This window comes from Chelonoidis abingdonii, chromosome 2 (assembly GCF_003597395.2).
Source record: "Chelonoidis abingdonii isolate Lonesome George chromosome 2, CheloAbing_2.0, whole genome shotgun sequence".
In the NCBI taxonomy this organism is placed as follows: Eukaryota; Metazoa; Chordata; order Testudines; family Testudinidae; genus Chelonoidis; species Chelonoidis abingdonii.
The window spans coordinates 207,140,070-207,157,041 of NC_133770.1; the positions used below are offsets into that span (position 1 = coordinate 207,140,070).

Here is a 16,972-nt window from a genome sequence, read left to right on the forward strand (position 1 = left end):
GGACCAAATCTAGGGAATTGTGTATTAAATTCTTAGAAGCTCCCAAGAGTTGTGGAATACAAATAGTGGTGCTCTGCCTTGATCATGGTCATGTGATGTGGCCCATCTGTTGATTAAGGAGTGGATTATGCGACTTGTTTGGGAGGGAAGGGAACAAAAAGAGAAAAATGTGATTCTTCAGTAGATGATATTTTGTAATTGATTTCTGAGATGCTTTGCATTTGTAAACTATTGTGCATTTCGGGTTAGTTTTATTCTTGAGAAAAGCTTTTCTTTGATTATATTAAACAGAAAATCCCTGTGTTAGTCTGTAGGACTTGAAAATGTTGTTGTTGTCTTTTTTTTTTTTTTTTTTTTTTTTTTTTTTTGTAGAAGCAAAGCAGACTAATGCCCAGCGACCTCCTGGGAGCAATAGTGGTGGAGGAGGAGGAGGTGGAGGTGGAAAAAGAGGTGGCAAGAAAGAAGACACTGGATGGTGGGCCAGATTACAGAAGGTCTTCACTCTAAAATACATTGTTTTGTGGTACTGGCTTACCTTGTGTAAACACTATTTGGTAACCAATGAAAGAATATGATTTTGACTCTTTGGAAGAAGTGCTTAGTGTATTTATAATGAAGCTTTGAGGGTATATCGTTGGCTTTAAAAACTTCTTATTGTCAGGGAAGACTGATACTTTTTTGAGGCACTACATGGATCAATGGACCAAACTGATGATAGTTTTCATAAAGTTTGGTACATTTAATTCATGTCGGCAACACAAGTCATTTTGGCCATAAAAATACAGTTGCCATAAACACAGCTTTTGTGGAATTTTTTGACACCCGTTAAACTAACACCCAGGATTGCAGTAATTAAGGGCAGAAACAATATTTTTCTTTTCAGTTTCTTTATTCTGTCTGTCTGACAGCACTTAATGTGTAATCACAGTTTCTTTCTCCTGTGTAGGTCGATCACTTTCCCCTTTTGTTTGTGTGGGTGTTGTACACAGCAGTGGTGGAAAGAGGTTTAAAAAAAGTGGGGAGGAGGGTGCGGGAAGTGATTGTAAAACCACAAAAGTTGTCAGGAGGACTTGGGACAGGAGTAAATATCTGAAAACTGTTTTAACTGGTTAGCTTTCAAATTTACTGTGTCCTCATACTGTTTATAAAGTACTTTTAAGATCCTCTGATAAAAGGCATTGCTGGGGAAATGACATAGCCTTGTCTTTTGAATATAAAAAGTACAATATTTTGGCAAGCTTAATTCAGTTTAGCTTGATGCACTCCTTGTTTAACCCTGGGAACAAACAGAAAATGCACATGTTATATCTGTTTAACCTTGCACTCCCTGCACTAGAGAGACAAAAAAATTATTTTGTTTTTTTCTTCTTTCCATGTCATAGGGTGACTTTCCATGGGATGACAAAGAGTTCCGGTTTTACTTCATGAGCAGTTCCATTTTCTGGGCTACTGTTACATATTTCTTTTTCTTCAGGAACTCTGGTAGAGAAATCACTTGGAAGGATTTTGTCAATAATTACCTTTCTAAAGGAATGGTGAGTAGTAGGTATGGGGAATCATAAAATGAGAGATGGCTAGATTGGGCAACAGCATTAGCCTGACTTCTGCACAAAATACTCTGAAACAAAGTAACTAATAAATAGGCTTGGCAGAATTTGACTCTTATTTTGTAAGTTTGACAATTGGTATCTATTTCTATTTTTAAGATTTTGTTTGTTTTAACTATTTTAAAACTTGCAGTTACAGGAAGACTAAGGTTGGGGTTAGGGCAGTGCTGACAGTGGTGCTGCAGGCGGCTCCCTGCATGACTGAGACACCCACATGAAGTGTGGGGGAGGCTGAAGTCCTGGCCTGATGAGCAGAGACCCCTGCGCAAGACTGCAAGGAGGAGGATGTGACCCCAGCTGTAGGGAAGGCCACTCTGCTGCTGAACAGTTCCTGCCCAGGGACAGCTCCCACACTCCTGTCTGGTGGCTGAGGCCATGTCTAAACTACCAGCTAAATCATCACTGCAATACAGCGGTGTCAATTTAGCGGGTTTGGTAAAGACATGCTAGATTGATGGGAGAGCGCTCTCCCATCAGTCTGTGTACTCCACCTCTCTGAGAAGCATAAGGGAAGTCAGCGGGAGAGCGTTTCCCATCAACACAGCACAGTGTAGACAATGCGGTAACTGGATCTAGCTATGTCGACTTAATCATGAAGTACCATAACTTTTAGATCAATTTACCATGGTGGTGCAACAATTTTCCATGTTCCATGGTAGTGTGGACCAGCTATGAGTGAACAGAGACAACTGTTCGCTGAAGGTATAAAATGCAGGGAAGGCGGTTCACCGCTCCAGGCCAATGGGGGCTGCGGGAAGCGGTGTAGGCCGAGGGATGTGCTGGCCGCCCTTCCCACAGTCCCCATTGGCCTGGGACGGCAAACTGCAGCCAGTGGAAGCCGCGATCAGCCGAACCTGCAGATGCTGGTCCGGCCCACCAGTTACTTTCTCTGAACAAGTGGCAGACCGGCTTTGAGAACCCCTGTTTTAAGAGAAATGATTGGAAAAGCACATATTGGGATTCAAGGCCAGGTATTACTTTAAATTCTAATTTAAATAGGTGACTCTGTTTTCTGTAATGTGGCAGAATTAAGGTTGTTGTAACTTAATTTTTAAGCTTCCAAACTTGTTTGGTTGAAACTTTCAACTTTACTGTTGTACTGATGTGCTTTGTGGTTTTTTGGATTTAATTTTATTTTGTGTGTGTGAGAGGAGAAACCTACCTGATTATTTTGTGAGTTCCCACAAGTGTATGCATGTTTGACACACAAGCAATTGTTTCAGTAATTATGCAATGACATAATTATTTCTGTGTTCTTGCATGTGTACAGCTGAACATTTTATCATGTTTTGAGCCTAATTTTCAAACTAAGGTGCTCCAATAGGATGTCTTAATTTTCTATTTGGATATTCATTTTGACATCTCATAGAAGTGTAGGGCTCGAAGGAACCTTAAGAGGTCAAGTCCAGCCCCTTTTATGAGGCAGGATGAAGTACACCTACACTATCTCTGAAAGGTGTTTCTCTAACCTGTTTTTAACCTCCAGTGATGGGGATTCCACAGCCTTTCTTGGAAGCCCTATTCCAGTGTTTAACTACCCTTTAAGATAAGTTTTCGTAATATCTAACCTAAATCTCCCTTGCTGCAGATTACTTCTTGTCCTTTCTTCAGTGGACATGGAGAATAATCGATCACCATCCTTTTTAGAACAGTCCTTAACATATTTTGAAGACTGTTATCCGGTGCCCCCTTAGTCTTCTGTTCTCAAGACTAAATATGACCAGTTTTTCAGCTTTTTCTCATAGATACGTTGGTGTTTTTTTTTCTCTTTTAGACCTTTTATCATTTTTGTTGCTCTCTTCTGGATTCTCTCCAGTTTGTCCGTATCTTTCTTAAAGTGTGTCACCCAGAACTGAACACAATATTCTGACTGAGGCCTCACCAGTGCTGAGTAGAGTGGGACAATTGTCTCCGGTATCTTACATGCAACACTCCTGTTAATACACCCCAGAATGGTATTAGCCTTTTTTACAACTGCATCACACTGTTGACTGATATTCAATTTGTGATCCATTGTAACCCTCAGATCCTTTCAGCAGTAGTGCTGCCTACCCAGTTACTACCCATTTTGTAGCTGTGCATTTGATTTTTTTTCTTAAGTGTAGTACTTTGCCATTGTCTTTATTGACTTTCATCTTGTTGATTTGTCAAGGTCATTTTGAATTCTAATCCTGTCCTCCAACGTGGTTGCAGTGCTTCTCACCTTGATGTGATACTCAGATTTTTGTTCACACACGCTCTTCATTCTACTGTCCAAGTAATTAATGAAATTACAGGATAGTACCAGACCCAGGACAGACCTCTAGGGGATCCCACAAGATGTGTGCCACCCTCCCTCATCTCCACCTTGACTGTGAACTGTTGATGACTACTCATTGAATACATTCTTTTGACCGGTTTTGCACCTACCTTATATAATTTCATCTAGACCTCTTCTGTGATGATAAAGCCTACTAGGTCCTCCAGGCCTCCTTTCTAATACAGTAATTTTTGCTGTTGATCATTTATTGAGACGTATGTAGCTGACTGTCAAAATATGAGATTTGGGCACCCTGTTTAGATGATTATATTTGAAAATTGGGCTCTCACTGTTTATTTGCATGTCCAGTCACTGAAGTAAATGTAATTAGATATGCGTATTCCCAACTAAATGCAAATCGGTTGCCCACTAGAATGGTGCACTTAGAGTGTTTCACGAAGAGAAGTGTTTTCCTATTTTAACATAATGAAGTCAAATTTGACACCATACATTCCTCAAAAGGATTGGGAATATGTCCAATTTGAGGCTTTCAAACAAAGCTGTTTGAGTTATGAATTAGAGGTATGGCGGAGTACAACTTCTTAAATGTGAAGCTTCACTTGCATAAATCAGAAACAGCTCAATAGATTTTTAACTCAATTCAGGTTTTGGAATGAAAATGTTTGAAAAATGGCAAAATGTTGACATTTAAGGCTATGTCTACACTACAAATTAGTTCGGTATAACTTACGTCGCTCAGGAGTTTTGAATAATCCACACCCCTGGGCAACGTAAGTTACTGACCTAAGTGGCAGTGTAGACAGTGCTATGTTTGTGGGAGCGCTCTCTCGTGTTGGCTTAGAACACCTCTGGTGAAGATGCTACAGCGGCACAGCTGCATTGGCACAGCTGTGCTGCTGTAAAGGATGTGGTATAGACATGGCCTAAGTGATTGAAAGTTATTTTTGATAGAAGACCATCTCAGCCTTAACTGTAGCTTCTCAACTATAAAATAATGTCAATCTTAACTTGGCTGCTTCTATACATTAACAGGAAGATATGGAATTTCACATTGTTACACTAGCAGTGAATGTTTCTGTAACAAGTAAAATTATCTGTAGTGCATTCTAAAAATGTTTATCCCTTTCTCTTGCAGGTGGACAGACTAGAAGTAGTGAACAAGCGCTTTGTTAGAGTGGTCTTTACTCCAGGAAAGTCTCCAATCGAGGGGGTAAATTTTAGTTTTGAATATGGATAAATGTATTACAGAAGGCAGCAGAACTCTTCACTTCAAATACAAAATTATTGCTGCAGAAAACTTGATCTATCTATTACCATTCTCCCCTATTTTAACTTCCAGAGGATTACCTTTAATATTCTGACTATTTACCTTTCATGTTCTGACTATTTTGTTTTTTGTCTCTTCTGGTCCTTTGCCTCTGTTTATCCATGCTTTACCCCTATAAATAGCTACAACCAAGGTACATTACAAAACTCATTTAAAAATTGTTTGGTAGTAGTTCTTTCCTTCCCACACCTACTGTCTTAGTCCGCATGCGGACCCTTCAGAAATCTGTTTTCAGCAGCTAGTAGTTTCCTACTGTAAATAGTCCACAACGTGCTGCATCATCTAGTACTGAAAATCCTTTAGTAGTACATGCATTTATCTATAAACTCATTGATTGCCCCTACCAAAAAGAATTGTATCTTGATGATTTTCCAGTCTCCACTGGCGAAGTGAAAACTGAAGAGATGATCTGGATTTTGACTCTTTCATTGTCTTAAGAAACATAGTTTTTAGTTTGGTAAAACGCTTTCTGGTTCTCCCTGGGAACATTTCCCTGTAACCTGGTGAGGATGAGTGTGTAAGTCCTGGCTAAAGTGCTCCAAAGAGTAAAGTACCCAAAGACAAGCCCGAAACTTAAATAAATAAATAAATAAATAAGAAATTGAGTGCTAATAACTATCAGTATTCCCTGTAAACTACACACACTTGTGGCAGTGACGCAACAATTTTCCATGTACCACTCATGCCACAAACTGTGCCGCTCACAACTTCCTGTTTCTCTGGGGGGGGTGCTGCAGGGGCTGGACTAATGACTGAGGCCGGGTGGGGCTTTGGGGCTCATACAGGGGCAGCTCTAGGCACCGGTGCTTCAAGCACGTGCCTGGGGCAGAAAGCCGCGGGGGTCGCTCTGCCGGTCGCCGCTAGGGTGGCAGGCCAGGTGCCTTCGGCGGCTTGCCTGCGGAGGATCCATTAGTCCTGTGGCTTCAGTGGACCTCCCGCAGGCGTGCCTACGAAGGGTCTGCTGGTTCCGCGGCTTCGGTGGACCCACCAAAGCCGCGGGACCAGCGGATCCTCTGTGCTTGGGGCGGCAAAATGTCTAGAGCTGCTCCTGGGCTCATAGGGGCAGAGGCGAGAGTTGGAGGAGCTGTAGTGGCTGCACCTGGGACTGGGATCGGTGAGGGAGCAAGTAGGATATGGGGTGATTGGGTGAGGGCCAAGAACAGCTACTTTTGCGAGAGAGATGCAAACTTCTGAGACCCCTTTCCAGTTTCCTCCTCCACCACCACCACCACCGTTGAGACTCACCTGCTCCTCTCAGTCCCACTGCAGAGCACTCACTCGTCTCTTCCTCTTATCCCTGACACCCCAACTGTCCCCCACTCCTTATATACCCACCCTGATTCCTCTTCCTATCCCTGACACCCTGACATCCCCCACAGCCCCATTTCAATCTGCTTCTCATCTGCAACACCCACGCGGGGGGGGGGGGGTAGGTTTGCCCAAAGACTAAAATCTAGTGTTCAGGGGAGTTTGTGGCCCATGCAGCAGAAAAAAAAACTTAGAGGGAATGTTGATAACTATTGAAATGTTTGGGTTCGGATGACAGCACTGATCATTTCAGACATGCTTAATGTTAAGCAAGCTGGATGACATTACTGCTGGCCATATCCCTAAAACATCATTCCATATTTTTAAGACACTATATGGTTGTCACTTCTTCTATTTTTAGACTGTACCCAAGGCACTTCTTTTCCAGACTATCAGCTTTTGCTGAACCAGTGTCTGAAAGTCCCTCCAGGGTAAAATGAAATATGCAACAGTTATTTCATCAGTGAAGCTAATGTGATTTACTGCTCAGATTTGTTTGTACACTTACTCTTTAACCTATAAACCATGATTGGCTGTGGTTTCTCAACCGATTAATGGTTAGGGTTACAATTTTATGCAATAGCGGGTTTTCAGGGCTAGTTATGGTGAAAGAGAAATCATAGGAACACGTTTCTTAAAATAAAAAATCTAGTCTCAGGATTGTTTCAAACCTGAGTGTGGTATTTTTAACAAGAACGGTGCACTAACTGTTAAGAATTGTGATAAAAGTGAACAGTTGAGGTGCCGTAGCAAGCCAAATTTTTGTAACTTTTCTTTTCAAACCTGAGAGTGAGGAGCCTCCTTCCTCTTCAGGAGGAATAGTGGGCATTGTATATTTGTGGCCATTGCATATGACCAAGTGGCCATTGTATATTTGCTGGGCTCTTGCTCTCCCTCTGCCTCATAGGCAGCCCTAGATTTCCCTTTGAAGATTTTAATGTCTGTCCTATTGGGCTCATTGAATTCATCCTCTCCTTAAAAAGGGGGGTGGGGGGGAGTCAGAATTTAAGCCTGTTGAAAGTGCATGAAAATCCTGGCATATATGACTTCTGTGATTGTAATGACCAAAGTCAAGCCTAAGTAATGGTCCTCCAGTAACAATTTGGGTGATATGAGTTTCCATAAATGTACCTACTAAGTCTAAACTCATTCTATTCTGCAGTAAATATAAATTATAGTTTTGTAAACTAAAGTAAATATTTCAGTTGTGAAACAGTGAATCAGTCCTTTAGTCTGAGATTAGGCCATTGATTTTCATGTCTGTTTTTTATCTTTAGATTGTGATGAGGCTGAAAAATTATTCATCTTGTGGTGATCATAATTTTGTTCTTTTATAGCAATATGTCTGGTTTAATATTGGTAGTGTGGACACTTTTGAGCGGAATCTGGAAACTGCACAGCTAGAGTTTGGAATAGAAGGAGAGAACAGATTACCTGTAGTCTACTCAGCAGAAAGTGATGGGTAAGAAGCTGTTTAAACTAGATATGTTGATAAACCTTTTCTTTCCCAGTGGAATAATGGGGTTGTCCTGTATGCATATCATGGCACACTAGATGGCAGTATTATGAAACACTCACTCTGCTTTGACCTTTGGTTGTGTTCAATATGGTGTACATATGACAATTAATTACCTAACTTTATTCAAAATCTTCGTCTCATGTAAGCTTTCCCAAGCTTAGCTTCTCATTATATAATATGTATCTCTTTCTGTGCATCCGCAGCTGACCCGCTTATCCCCTTAAATAGGCAAACTTAATTTGTTTGCACCACCTGTGTTACCCAAATAAAGAGTAATGGCTCCAAAACAGAAATTGCATTCTTTGCATTTATCTTCTCTGGCTTCATTTTTCTGAGCTGTCTTTAGCACAGATCACAACTGCTCCCCTTGTTAAGGGTGTGTGTCCTGGGCTCTGAATGGCTCAGGTGTACGGGTAAATAGGGATTTTTACCTCAGAAATTTGGTTTCATTTTGGTCCAGGTGAGCAGTTATAGAAAGAATGATTGCTGTTGAGCTATGTAAAATTAGTTTGGCCTGTCAGGAATTGCATCTTCTGGGGTATGCTACTCCCAGGGGCTTCTTGACTCCTTGAGGAGAAATAAACTGGTTCTGGCCTCTTGACAAGCAGTAGATAGCAGATGGCTCGCTGCTGCTTCTCCATATATGCATGTTCTTTCAATGTCTGTTTGTCACTGGTGCCACTGTCTGGGTATGCGTATTTTTTCTCCCTCTGTACTAGGTAGTGATAGGCTGTGTTGTTCCTTGTTTTCTCTATGGCAACAGGAAAGATGGTCCAGTGTTTAGCCTGAACTCCAGAGTCCTGGGTTCAATTTGCTGATTCTCCACAGGCTGCCTGTGAAATTTTGAGCCAAGTCACTTAACCTTTGTCTTCATTGCTAAAATGGTGCATTTTTTGTATCTTGGGGTAACTTAACGCATGAGCTGTTCCCAGGTAAAAATTCAGTGAGGACAAGACACTTTTTGTTTTTTTTTACCACAAGGTCAGCACTATACCCCTGCCTGAGATTGACCTCGCCTAATTAATCTCACAGTAAAACTCAGTACGTTGTCTTCACTGTGTTTTCAGTGGGGATCGCTCACATGTATTAGTTACTGAGGTAAAAATACACTTTTCTTAGTAATTAAGACACAAGGCTTTATGTGTCTGTGCTTCAATCCTCATCAGTGAAATGGAAATAATAATACTTCCCAGGGATATTGTAAAGATAAATGCATTAAAGATTGTTAGGATACTATGGAAATGGGGATATCTAAGTACCAGAGGTACCTAGCTTACAGAGAGCTGTGCTGGGGCAGAATGAACAATGATAGTGGAAGGGGTGTGTCAGACTATGGGGAGCATGGGTATGGGGAAGGGCTATACTGGAACTGAATGAGGAAGGAAGAAAGGAGAAGTAGACAGTGAAATAACAGCAAGAGCAAAAAGCAGCGTTAGAGAAAATGAGCGGGGGTGTTAACGGGAAAATGATGCCTGCAAGAGGAATTCCAGCATAAAGGTTGGGAGCCGTTGTCTTAGGACTGTTGATCATAACTGACAGACTCATTAGCAGAGAACGTTTTAATGAGCATGGACACTGAGCTGCTTCTCTCTTCTAGGTGGTCTTCTGATAAAATATTGAGGCATACTGTCATTTCCCATTGTGCTTGTTACAAGGATAAGTAGATGACTTCAGTTTCCAGTTCTGACACTTGTCACTAATCAGATCCATAGCAGTATTTCACTGTTTGTTTAAATGCTGTTTGACAGTTGTCTGATTTTTTTTTTTCAAGGGCTTTAATTCAAATACATTTCAATCCACATCTTTAAATGTTGATTCTTTGTGATCATGATTACAGAAAAGGAGGCTCTGTAAAATCTGTTTATGGTTTCTCTAGTTTAGTATCTGTTCCCATATTTCCCCTTAACCCTGTTATGCATTGTATGCACTGCCTTTAACTTAGTCTACAGATTACTAGAACATAAATTCTGAATAACCTCTAAGATCCATAATGGAAATTAACTTTTGTATGCATTGTAATATACAGTAACGACTCTTTCTAACGTGTGATTATTTTTTCCTTTCTCTCTTCAGCTCGTTTCTTCTGAGCATGCTGCCCACAGTCCTTATAGTTGGCTTCTTATTGTACACGTTAAGACGAGGGCCCGCTGGCATGGGTCGAACAGGACGAGGAATGGGTGGACTCTTCAGCGTAGGTGAAACTACAGCCAAGGTCCTAAAGGATGAAATAGATGTAAAGTTCAAAGATGTAGCTGGCTGTGAAGAGGCCAAATTAGAAATAATGGAGTTTGTTAACTTTCTGAAAAACCCAAAGCAATATCAGGATCTAGGAGCAAAAATCCCTAAGGTAAGGGAACAATAGCTAAGAAGATGAGGAAGATGTAACACTTATTTTAAACAGTACTTTGTGAATTTTTTTCCTCTCCTCATTTAAAATTATTTCAACTACAAAGCTATTCTGTAGGTACTTTGAATCAGAGTAGTAACCTTTAAAGTAGATGGTGCTTTCCAACTCTTGTGTTCTGACAAAGAATCTGAAGAAAAGCCAGTATGAAGATCCAACAGTGTGCATTGCTACAAGGCTGTCCCTGTCCTGAGGGACATACTCTAATTTCATGTTGGCCAAAACCAGAGAACAAGAGAGAGAATTTACGGGCTATAGTAGTAAAGCTGCCTATTTTTTCACCCAGACCCAATCTTATACCTGGCATATTTAAGTTAATATTTTTCAAAATTTTGGCCAAAATGCTTTGAATTTACTACTTGCACTAAATTTGTTTTCAAAATCAGGCATCATATTGTCATTTGTTTTAATCTCTCATATGCTGGTTTAACACCTGTATAATTCCAGTGAGTTTGTGAGGTCAGAATCAGGCGTACAGCCTCCTAAACTTAATTCTTCATCCCATCCTAGACGTCTTGAATTGAATTGGACCGATTAAGTATCATAACATTAACTGGAGAAGATATTCTGATGGAAATGTTATAACAAATATACTTTCTTTGAAAAAAGCTAATTATGCTCCTTTTTGCAGGGGGCCATTCTGACGGGTCCTCCAGGCACTGGGAAAACACTTCTAGCTAAAGCTACAGCAGGGGAAGCTAATGTTCCTTTCATTACAGTCAATGGCTCTGAGTTCTTGGAGATGTTTGTTGGCGTGGGTCCAGCTAGAGTAAGTCTTTGGCCTTGCTCTGTTGTTGCAGCGTCAGTTGTTAAAAAGACGCTGTCAAGGTTGGTAGGCCAAAAGTTTGATATACCTTAAGTTAGTCATCTGTTCAATATCCTACTAATAACTTCAGAGTTTTCGCTTTAAATGATAGCCACAAAATTATCTTAATTAAGAAAAAAATCAGTGCAGTTATTCTCCAGTTGCAGGCCACCATGTGCTTGTTACTCTTTACCTTTGCTGTGTTTGCATAAATTGGTACTAAATAAACTCTCATTCTGTTCTGATGTCCATATAAATTGTGACTGCAGTCTTGGCAATGTTTCCTCCCTCTCTAAATTTTTGTCATCATTTCTCTGAGACCCTGGGCCCTTTTTAATTGTCTGTTTGTTCAGAAACTTGTCTAGGTCTTAAAAATTTTGCTTCTAGCTGAAAAATGAGCTAGAAAGACTTAGTCCAAAAGTTGTGTATTAAACTTGTTTGGCCATTTTAAATTAACGGAAGGTTAAAAACATTACAATTTCAGATGCTGTTTTGCATACATCCATAACGAATCAGTGAATTGGGATTAAAAATTAAATGTATGGCTCATCATTAGACAGTGTCCAACCCTGAGATTTGAGCAGTTTCAATAGAGCTTTCAGCCATAATTGCAACACAACAGTTTGTTCATCCCTAACATGATTTTGTAGCTGTATTACTGATAGAAGTGCTGCTTGTGTTGAGTTTTTTGGGTGAGGTGGATACCTGGTCACTAGAACTGCATTAAGACCATTAACTTAATATAGACTAATAGCTTTGACCTGTACATGCTTATGTTCTTGTATCAATAGATTAAAAAAAATATTATCAACCCCACCTATATTAAGGTTGCTCAAAGCTTCCCATTATAAGCGACTGAGAATAGGGTCTTAGAACTTTATCAAGCTCTAATTAGTTAGGCTGATATTTTTCATGCTGCGTGTCTGCATTGGCTGAAATCTTACAGAAAACTTCAGCCAAAGCAGTTGAGCCATTTCTGATTTCAAGACTTGAGAAGAATACATAATTTTGCCCACGTGAAAAATTTCTCCTGATTCTTTTGGGGGTGGGGGAAATGCCTAGCATCCTCCCATTCTTTAGAGTAGAGACATGAAATTTGGCAGAGTGAAATGTCTTATGAGTCTGGGATGTGCCTTTTGTGAAGTCCCTGTGAAAAATGCACCCAAACTTGCACAATATATGTAAGCCTTCAAAAAAAAAAATGCAGTTCAGAGAATTTAGCTATTAAATCTCTACTGAACTGAGGATTCAATACACACTTAGCATGCTTAATCCTCTCTCAGCTGCTAGTGCTGACCAGACTTGCACATGTGCCATCCACATGGAATGAGAATACTCTGTCCCCCCTATGCACTCCAGTCACAGGGAGAAGATGTATATACTTTTCCCCACAGAGCAATGAAGTATGCTCCAGCCCAGGGCTTTGGGAGCTCGGAAGGACTTTCCCTGTAATGGCTGCTCCGGGCTTGGCACTAAAACTCTAAGCAGGGATCTGTTTCTCTGTCTTCTCAGTTATACCCCTGAGCCGTGCTAATATCCAGGCAACATGGAGAGGAAAGCTGCCTGATTCAGCTGCAGAGGGCACAAAATTAGGACTGGAAGAGGGAAAGGAGTAGACCGGGGCAGGGGACTGAACTGGAACGGGTAGACTGGAACTGGTTGAGCAGGGGGACTAGGATGAGGGGGTACTTGCTGAGGGAGGCTGGTACTGGAAGCCATTAAAGGAAGGAGGTGTGAAGGAGACTGAGAGCCTGTTGGTTTGGCAGGGGATGATGACACTGATACAGGATCTGGAGTTGGGGAGATATTGGGATTGGCTGGACATAGGAACTAGGATCCAGGGAGGAGATTGGGGGCAGGGCAGAGGAGACACAAATTGGACAAGGAGCTAGGAGGGGGTAGGGAGAACTTGGACAGCTGTGCTTAGAGACTGGAACAAAGTCGGGGAAAGATGGAAAGAAGCAGATTGTACAACAAGCCTGCTGAGGGAGAGTGGGACTGGGAGCTAGTGCTGGGGAAGGAAGAGACTGGCTGGATGAGAAGACAGTAGGAGGGAACTAGGATTGACAGAGCAAAGATACTAGGTACAGGAAGGTAGGGGTGGATGAAAACAGCATCTGATTGGACAAGGGTAAATGGGACTAAGACAAGGAGCCAGAAGTGAGGAAGACACAGGACTGAGACAAGGAGAGTTTGGAGGGCACGGAGGAAGAGGGATGAAGACTGGGGGAATGGGCAGAAGTCTTCCTACTAGAGAGCACTTCTCTCCAGAACCTGGAATGAAACCTACGATTCCAGAGTCTCACCATTCTTCTCCTCAGAAAATGTTGAGTGAAACCCACTGACAAATGGCTTCATCCTCCTCTAGTGCTGGTTCATATAAAGGATGACAGTTTACCACTGCTAACAGTTATTATTGGCTCAAGTGGCAGAGGTCTGTGCTGTGCACCTAAAGCTATCAACCCTGCTGAAGATCCATGTGAGTGACAGTATGAGGCCAGATGATGGAACTTCTGATTTTTAGTTTGCTTTTTTAAAATCCTACAAAATTATGGATTAAAAAAGAAAATTGTTAAAAGAACATCATTAAGGTTGCTACATCAAGCACTCTAAATGAAGAAACACTAGAATTAAGGTTACCTGTGTAGTCTTAATTCAGGCCCCTTGTGTATGTGCATTACAATATAATCTTTAATTACACGATTACATGTTATTTTTTTTCCACAGGATGTCTGCCTCATTTGTTACACTGTGTGGAAGGTGCTTGATTAATGAATAGCTGTTCAGTATATTATTTTATCCTGGTTGTTCTATCTGGCCCCAGGCCTTATTTACTGCACACTATTCAAACCTTGCTTTGAATACAGAATTTAATTTCCTTATCAATTTTTCTATGATGCTCCTACCTATGGCATCAGAATGCCTTCACGTTAATTAATCTTCACAAAACCCCTGCAAGGAGAGGGAATGGTATTATCCCTGTTTTCTAGATAAGGAGCTGAGGCACAGAGTTAGTCAAGTTTCTAGTAATCTGGGGTGCGAAATTTGAGACAACTAGGACTCAAGTTTTCAGTCTTCAGCAGGATATAACATTTGTATATTCAAGTACAGTTCCTGTTGATTTCAGTTTCAGCACTTCTGCAAATCAGGTCCCAGGGTCTCAAGTTGGGCGCTTAGAGAATGAGGAACAATTAATTAGTGATCACCTGTGGAGAAGTTTGGTTTAAATGATTTTCTTAGCATCACACAGCAACTCTGGCAGAGACAGGGATAAAATCAGTTTTCCAGGGCGCAATGAGTCCATCCTTTCTGCAATGCCCTGCCTTACTCATTACAAATCTGTCAACTTCAACAAATGAGGTAGAGGTCCTGCAGACAGGACTCCTTTATAAAAGCAACCCTGATTGATCACCAGAGCAAGTCCATCCTGTTCACTGGAGGGAAAAAAAAGTGATCATGTAATTTAAAACCATATCATAATACATATGCACAAAGGCACTCAACTTTCATTCTGGCACTTCCTAACTTTTGAGTGCTTAACTTTGCAACCATAATGTTAACATAGTTTTGTTTATAACAAACAATTGTTTTGTCCAAAACTCATTTCTCATTGCACCACCTTTGGCCTTTTTGGGGTATGCCTTTATTTTACAGCTTTAGTAACATGAGTAATAAAGCTGTGAAGCAGGACTATATTGGCAAAAAGATCTCCATTGACCCTTGTGTAAGCTTTCTCTTGGATTGATTTATTCTCATGCCTTCTCCTTTCCTGTTCTTCCCTGTTAGTGCCCTTTGTCTTTTTGGGTTTTTTTTCTCTTGCTGACTTGGCTCTAATGAGACCCTCAGGGTCTGATTAGTAGGGTGAGACAGCAGAATACCTCCATAGGGCCGCACAGCATCCAAAAGCATGAGATTCTGTCTCATTGGCTACAGCCTTTCCAACTGGAGATGATAGTTAATACCTTTGCTTAATTAAACCATAACTTCAAGTATAGCCTGCATATAGGTTTTCCAAGAGAGAAATATACTGAAAGGTAGAGGTAGTAATAAGGTGTTTGCAAGTGAGGGAACCCAGAAAAAGATAAGACATTCAAAATTTCATGTCACGTCACTTCTCTTCTTAAATGACCTATAACTCTAACAAATTATTTTCAACCTTTTGGAGAAAAATTTTCCTGTGGCTTCACATTATATTCACTAACTTCAAGACCAGTTCCTAGCCAATGTAATGGGGATAGGATGGGACTAAAATATAGGTGGTATAATTTAACATGGCTACAGGTTAAGTATGATCATGACCCTAATGTCTATTACTAGTGATAGTGTATTGAGAGATTACAGTCCGAGTTTGTAGGACTGAACTTTAGAAAACTATGTCTTTATCCTGCAATGAGTTCTGTATGGGTTAGACAGTTATCCAACTTGTAAACCAAACATTTTGATTTGTAAACCATGGAGAGATTTAATTGGTACCCACAATGCAATTGTTAAAGTTACTGTTCAGGACCCCACAATGCAATTGTTAAAGTTACTGTTCAGAATAGAACAGCACTTTAATCGTGCAAGTACAACAGTCAATGTTTGTTTTTCTTTTTATTTAAAAATGTAACTCTGGTCTGGTACATTTTCCTAAAACAATCTCTGCAACCCAAGAATGTATGAAAGACAAGTTTCCTCTTGCATTACTGCCTTTGAGTCTTGCAGTATTGTGGCTTCATTGTAGTCTTCCATTCCTTGCCATTTGGGCTAGAGGCTCTTGTTTTGAACATTTAACACTGAGATTAGCTGGAATCTTAAAAGCCAGTGATGTGATACTGTGATGTGACACTGATCTTGGGTATATTTGTGACTAGATGATAGAAAATAACTGAGATATTGCCTTCTCTTTTTAAGGTCCGTGATTTATTTGCTCTGGCCCGTAAAAACGCCCCTTGTATTCTCTTCATTGATGAAATAGATGCAGTAGGAAGGAAGAGAGGACGGGGAAACTTTGGAGGGCAAAGTGAACAAGAAAACACACTCAACCAACTTCTAGTAGAAATGGATGGTAACTATTTAGTTTTAATACTGGGTTATAAGAGTAAGACACAGATGTATCTTGATTATTTTGTAATGGAATGAGATAAATATAATACTGGTCATGGACAAAAATGTTCTTACAGATGTGGGTGCAGAAGGAAGAGAAAATGAAATAATGCATTAGCTGTTCACGTCTATAAATCTTAGCTAAAATCCTGGTCAGCTATAAATAAAATGAATATAATGTGCTTTTCCCCATTTATTTAAATTAAAGAGAGAGCATTTGGTTTGGCACACACTGAGGTCTTCACTTAAAAGTGTTCAGGAAATAGAGTAGAGATTCTGCACTTGAGGTTTGTTTCCTTGGCAGATTTGTGTGGAAAAGTCTTTGCTCAGAACTAGTCCATCTCTAGTCAATGTTACTAATCCCAGAATTTCATTAGCATTATATTCACTGTCAAACATGTAGAATAAACTATATCTTAATAGAGTGACTTGCCCAAGGCAGAACCCAAGACATCTCCCCGTTTTTTAACAAGTTGTGAGAATCCAGACATTTTTCTAAAATATTTGCAGTATCACTACCTTAGACCTTGAGTAGATTACTGTACAGTGAACCAGTTCTCAAACTTTAGTAACCTGAGAACCCCCATTTTGATTTAAAATTTTTTTGCAGACCCCCTAAGCCAGTTTCTAATTTTCCCCAGGGGCGCTAAGCCCCAG

General features: G+C 40.5%; 1 protein-coding gene across 6 annotated transcripts in view; it reads left to right on the top strand.

Moving 5' to 3' along the window:
• AFG3L2 (AFG3 like matrix AAA peptidase subunit 2) overlaps window positions 1–16,972 on the top strand; it is a 46,798-nt gene that overhangs the window by 14,448 nt on the left and 15,378 nt on the right. For 2 of the 6 annotated variants that reach the window (XM_032789553.2, XM_032789603.2), the window contains exons 4-10: window positions 373–494; window positions 1,383–1,535; window positions 5,003–5,077; window positions 7,840–7,964; window positions 10,095–10,368; window positions 11,057–11,194; window positions 16,124–16,277. In XM_032789553.2, the coding sequence (XP_032645444.1) occupies window positions 373–494; window positions 1,383–1,535; window positions 5,003–5,077; window positions 7,840–7,964; window positions 10,095–10,368; window positions 11,057–11,194; window positions 16,124–16,277 (1,041 nt within the window). The remainder of the gene's footprint in view (window positions 1–372; window positions 495–1,382; window positions 1,536–5,002; window positions 5,078–7,839; window positions 7,965–10,094; window positions 10,369–11,056; window positions 11,195–16,123; window positions 16,278–16,972) is intronic. The other 4 variants (XM_032789586.1, XM_032789562.1, XM_032789577.1 and 1 more) reach the window with 4 other exon arrangements.